Below are 5,774 nucleotides of genomic sequence, written 5' to 3' on the forward strand. Positions count from 1 at the left end.
CCGCTCCACCCCACCCCTACCTGTCCACCACCTTCCCTGCACCCCATCCGCCAAGGGGAGGCGCACAGCTGTAATCGCGATCCAGTTAAATTACACTCTATGCCCTGGCCCCGAATGCCCCCCCTCCTTGGGTATCCCAAGTCCAACAACCGCTTAGAAGTGAGGTATGTGGGAAGGGAGTGGGGAAATGGATGTTTTTATCTCGAGATGAGCTTCAGGAAGTCTGAGGGACTCCAATATTAAACAAGAAATTGTCTCCATTTTTCTGGGGAAATGAAAAGAGAATCTACGGTTGCACAAAGTGGCTAGTAAATAAACCGTGCGGAAGCAGCAGGAGCAGAGAGTCCGGGCTCTAGTCGAGTCGGTCCACTGACCACGTGATCTTGGTCAATTCTATCTCTGAGCCTCAGTTGCCTCATCTGCAAGATGGGAAGAGAAGCTTTCCTCGGCAGTCTTCACCTAGCGAGAACAGCTCAACGAATGTTCCTTGGTTGGTTCTGGGCCCGGCCGCGGAAAGGCAGTGGGGATGCTCGACGGAAAGGCAAGGGACCAGGGAATCCAGATTCTTTCTCCGGGTTCCTCTCTAAAAAGGAGTCAGGCCAGGAGTCTAGGACCTGTTAGGTGAGGAAGCAAGTCCCTTGCCAGGTAAACCACCAAATTGCCAAGTGCAAGTCCGAGTCCCTCTTGTAAATGACAAAGCAGCGGGGCCGCCGGTGATGCGGTGAGTCTGGCTTGGTGGGCGAGGCCCGCAGAATCTTCTCTCTTAACTGCTCAGCTCCTCTCTCAGCTTCCTTCTCCCTTGCCCCCCAAATCTCTCTCACCCTAACCGCAGCACCACTGCCCCCCCCCCCGTTCCCGCACAGCTCGGACCTACCCGGTGCGAAGACCCCCTGCCGCAAGTCCATCAACAGAACTTTAACAAGAAAGCGGAAGGAAGGGAGGGTCATTTTCTTCTTTTTCTTTTTTCCTTCAAATACCGCTCCAAAAAGAAAAAGAGGGAAGCGTGTTTCGGATCAGCCCCGGCTCACGCGTGGATCCGCTGCGGCGCCCCCCGCTGCCCGCTCCCGCGCCCCGCCCTCCGTGCGCAGTGCCTCGGGCCCGCGTGGCCACGCCGGCTTGGGTGCGACTGGAGGGCGCTTGGCGTCCCCTGCCAGGCGGGCCGCCTCTCGCCCGGTTCCTAGAGCCCTAGGCCGCCGGAGCGTAGCGGGCCGTGGCCGGTTTCCGGGCGGTGGCTGGGCGCGGGAGATCGGGCTTGGAGGCCGAGCGCCGGGGTTTCGGAGCCGGCAGACGGGGCTTCCAATGCGGGCTCTGCCGCTCCTCGGCTGGGCGGTAGCGAAGAACATCCTTCAGCTCCCTCTGCGCCTCCCTCTCCCCAACTGCGAAGTGGGGTTAACCTTAAAGGACAGGACACTGTAGATCCCCTGGCTGGGCGACCCGGCCCTACTGACCCCGGAGTACCTGGAAGTTGTTACTTGTATCAGTTTATGGTTGTCATTTTAACTCCGCGAACCAGCCTGCAGAAAGCGCGAGGCCCGGGGAGATTCCAAGCCCGATCTCCTCCGCGCCCGGCCCTGCCCCACTTTTCTGCTTCCCATGCCTGGAGACCAAGCTGGACCCGGGAGGACCCCCGCCTGCATCACCAGCCTGAGACGGCGCCAGCTAGATCAGCCTGCCGCGAGCGCCTGGGGTAGTAAAGAACGCTTGAAACTTCTGCGTCTCGCAGAAGTGATTGCTGTGGCCGGTTATGGCTCTGGTTTCTCTGGAGATGAACTCGAATCCACCTCCTCTCTCGGGAAGCTACTTTTAACATTGTATCCTCTCACAACTTTGACCGGCTGTGGACGCAGCGAAATAAATAATCCCAGATGGGATTGCAGAGATATGATTTCCCAATTTGCTTTGCGTAATCAAATATACGACCTGTCACAAGCAAGGGGGCCGGCGGGGGCAGCTTTCGGGAGATAACTGTTCTCCCTTTCCTTGCTCCGCGTGTCGAAAAAAAAAAAGCTGAACAAAAGGACAATGCAATCTGGGTTCTCCTCCCTCCTCCGCATGAAGCAGGGTTTAAATCACAGGCATTTGAAACCGAGAGAGACATGACTAGTTCAGAGGAAAACTGAGGCTAAGAGAAGAGCATGGGATTTGCTAGGGAGGCACACAGTGGCCGTCCTGGACCCACGGGCCCACAGTAACTTCTCAGGCTCCACGGTGCCTCCGTACAATTAAAAAAAACAGTGCCCTTTGCAGCGGGTGTGGCGTCTGATGCCCCAAACGTGAAGCAATCCTGCCTCCCTTGCATATCTGAAGGATATCCCTCCCACCCACCACCCACCCCCCCCCCCCACCCCCGCAGTATTTATCCCCCTTGCTGGGAAACGGGGATCCGTTCACTGGAGGGTCATGTAGCAGCTAGAAGATGAGGCAACCACAGAGGACCTTCACTCCTCAGTACCCATTCCAAATGGTGGTGAGGGGAGGCAGACTCCAGAATGGTGGTGGAGCCTGGGTTCTGCCCCAGGGGCAGTGCCATGCTATAAGGAAGGTTACCGTGAGAGGAAGCTCGGCCTGTCTCCTGCTCCGGAGCTCCCACTACCCCCAGGGGGCCTCATGACTAACTGAAACAGCTCACCCTCAACCCTGAGACCTTACCCCCCCCTTCCATTCCATACTGGAGGTTAACATGGGGAGGGAGCAGACTTTATCCATGCTCAAATCACTCTCAATATTTTCCCCACAGTCCAACTATACCAAGGAGAGAGAAAGCAAGAGAGAGAGATGGAAGCAAAGAGCAGGGTGGGGTCAGGCACTACGGTGAAAATTTAATTTCATCCATGTGTAGCAGGCATTGGGCACATTTTTTAACCTTGCTGGGCCTCAGATTCCTCGACTAAAAAGTGAAGGAGTAAGATTCAGTGGTTTCCAGATTCTCTCTCAAACCTTAAAGGCTCTAACAAACTGTCACTTCTGTTGATGGACTCGTGGTTCATGGTAATAAGACGAAGGGCATGAGGAAAGTCCACGGAGGACAAGAGGAAGAGGAGGAGGAAAAAAAGTAGAAACAGACTTCACTGTTAGTTCTGACATCTTGGTGGTATTTCTGCTGCACCATACTTCTAAGATTGATCCTGTCTAGTCAAAATGCAGGTCAAAAATGTTAAAGCGATCCAGGCACCTGGGTGGCTCAGTGGGTTAAAGCCTCTGCCTTTGGCTCAGGTCATGATCTCAGGGTCCTGGAATCGAGCCCTGCATTGGGCTCCCTGCTCAGCGGGGAGCCTGCTTCCTCCTCTCTCGCCTGCCTCTCTGCCTACTTGTGATCTCTGTCTGTCAAATAAATAAAATCTTTAAAAAATGTGAAAGCAAAACCAAAAAAACCCCAAAAAACAAAAAAAATAAAGCTGTCAACTAGTCAAAAAAGGGAACATGGTGTAGTTTCAAGAAAGAGTTAATTCCTAGAGCCCAGATCCAATGAGGATTCATTCCGGGGACAAAGAGGGTACTCACAATTCACAAAGGTTCTAAAGTAGGATTTTAAGCAAAAACTTACAGGCCATCTAAACAGGCCTTCCTGGCCTGTTCTGTGTGATATGCTCACTCTCGGGTCTGAGTATTAGCCCCAGGAAGTCTCTCTGAGAAGTGTCTCTCCTATCAGGAGGGATCCTCCTAATTTCTACCAGAAACATCCTATGCTCAAGCTCTACCCCAGCCCGGCAGAAGACCGTGACAGAATGTCTTGCACAGCTCAGATGCATGCACTATGGTGTCTGCTCTGGATTGGGGGTGGGAGGGAGTGGAGAGGAAGAGAGGACCAAACTGCACTGGGCTCTGTCTTGCTTTCCTGCGGCTAGCAAGCGACTGTCCCTATACTCCAGTGACTGAAGTGTGAGTCCCGAGCCTCCAGCCTCAAAGCCAGTTGGTGAGAACACCGACACCTCTACAAAGTACTTGACTTGGCCTGAGATACTTCTGGGATTTTTTTCTGTCTGTGAAATAAGTGGGGTTTGGGGGTTAGTAATGCTAAGGATTTTCCTGTTCTATCCTTGGTTTTGCCAATTAAAAAGTCACCCTTGACCTTGAGCCACTCTCCTCACCCTCCCTCCTTGAGGCTTCCATCTGTTAGTTTGCAAAATAAAAGACCTAAACTTAAAACAAATCACCCCTAAAGCTATGTCCCATATATTTTTTTTATACTTCTAGGTGGGGTGAGAAAATGGGAAAGGCCTGTGTGAGGGGAGAAAGGGGGGGACAGGGAGAGAAGAAAGCCCCCCCTGAGGGCACACGCCTTATAACAAAGTGCTACATAAACTTTTAAGAGGCCGGAGGAAAAGAAATATTCTCTTTGAAAACGCTGACCCCACAGAGCAGGCGGGTGTTTAAAGAAGGGCGATGAGCGGGAGGGAGATGAGTGGTTCGAAGGGGGCAAGAGAGGGGGAGATGTCACTGGCATCATACTGATTTAACGCGGCAGGAACACAGGTGCATGACACTCCCGTCCCTTCGTTCCGGCCACCAGGCCCCCCTTGGCCCTCCACCCCTGCCCCATCGTTTGCAGAAAAATTTATTGGTGAGGTGAGGCCAGGCTAACAAAAGTGCATCCCTCGGCGCTTCGGGCTCCGGAGGAATGCTTTGATCCTCTCCCAGTGTTTAGCGATCCCCAGGCGATTGCAGTGTCAAACGCCAGCGACCCCCAGGGCGGGGTTGCTGCCCGGAGACCCAGCTTGGGGAAACCAGTGGCAAGTTCGTCCTCCCTGAGGCAAGAGGCCGCGAGGGGGCGCTGTGAAGCGGGCACGTGGCCCTGAGACCCCGCTGGGCCGCCGGGGTCCAGACCTCGGAACCGAGTGGCACCCAGGCACCCGCGGCCTTACATTCAACCCCCGATCCCACCCCGACCCGTCCGCTCTTCGAGGAGGGTCTATGGTCCTAGGGACAGTGATCGGGTCGTAAGTTTGGACGGTCACTGGCAGAGGAAAGGAAGACGGTGGAGGTCGTTTGCTTCCCTGGGGGTTCTGATTCCTCTCCTTCCAGCCTTCCTTCAAGCATCTACTGGGAAGAACAGATTCTCCGGGAGGATTTTGCCAGGAAGGAAAGGAGAAGAAGGAATCGCACTTACTGAGGGTCCAGGTCAGATTCTGTGCTGGGCAGACCCTTCCGACTAGCCATTACTGACTCGTCCACAGCTCCTCATTTTACACTTACCGGGAGCCAGTCCGGAAGGGCTGTCCTGTCCAGAGTACAAGGTTAGGACAACAGAAGCCAGGTCTGAATTTGAAGCCCCCCATTTAGCAAGCTCCCTACCAGGAGTTAGCCAGAGGGGCCCTCAAGAAAAGGGGCCTAGATCCCAGGGGCTTCTGCAGGAAATCAGCTCCCCACGTGCCCACACGCCCAGGTTTTTCTTCCAGGAGAAGCCAACTTGATCTCCACAAACACGAATCTGGCAAGCTCTCTTCTCAGAAGTGCCCCAGCCCATAGTTCTCAGTCCTTCTCTCCTCCCATACTCCCCTGCTTCCACCTTGCAGATCTCTCCCTACAGACAGCCCCCTGAGGAACAAAGAGCATTGTCAGCAAGGAACAGATTTTCAGAATTTGGCTTTGTGGCCAGTGAGAAAGACTGAAGTTTGGTGGTAGGAAATGACCCAAGACACCCACATAATACAAACTTGACGGGAAGCTGCATAACCAGCCTGGGCTCCAAAAGCATAGAAGACCACAAGTCATTTCTGGAGCCCCTAAGAAGTTTTAGACAAGTCATTTAACCTGTCTAAGCCTCCGTGGCTCGT

The 5,774-nt window shown here is 54.0% G+C and overlaps 1 protein-coding gene across 1 annotated transcript; it reads left to right on the forward strand.

Moving 5' to 3' along the window:
- Nucleotides 1–286: 286 nt before the first annotated feature.
- Nucleotides 287–1,416, forward strand: LOC125083743 (uncharacterized). The gene is made up of 2 exons (XM_047700595.1): nucleotides 287–621; nucleotides 864–1,416. The coding sequence occupies exons 1-2, from the start codon at nucleotides 527–529 to the stop codon at nucleotides 1,414–1,416; spliced, it is 648 nt and encodes a 215-aa protein (XP_047556551.1). The 5' UTR covers nucleotides 287–526.
- The last annotated feature ends 4,358 nt before the right edge of the window (nucleotides 1,417–5,774 follow it).

The sequence above is a fragment of the Lutra lutra genome, chromosome 13, assembly GCF_902655055.1.
Source record: "Lutra lutra chromosome 13, mLutLut1.2, whole genome shotgun sequence".
Taxonomy (NCBI): domain Eukaryota; kingdom Metazoa; phylum Chordata; class Mammalia; order Carnivora; family Mustelidae; genus Lutra; species Lutra lutra.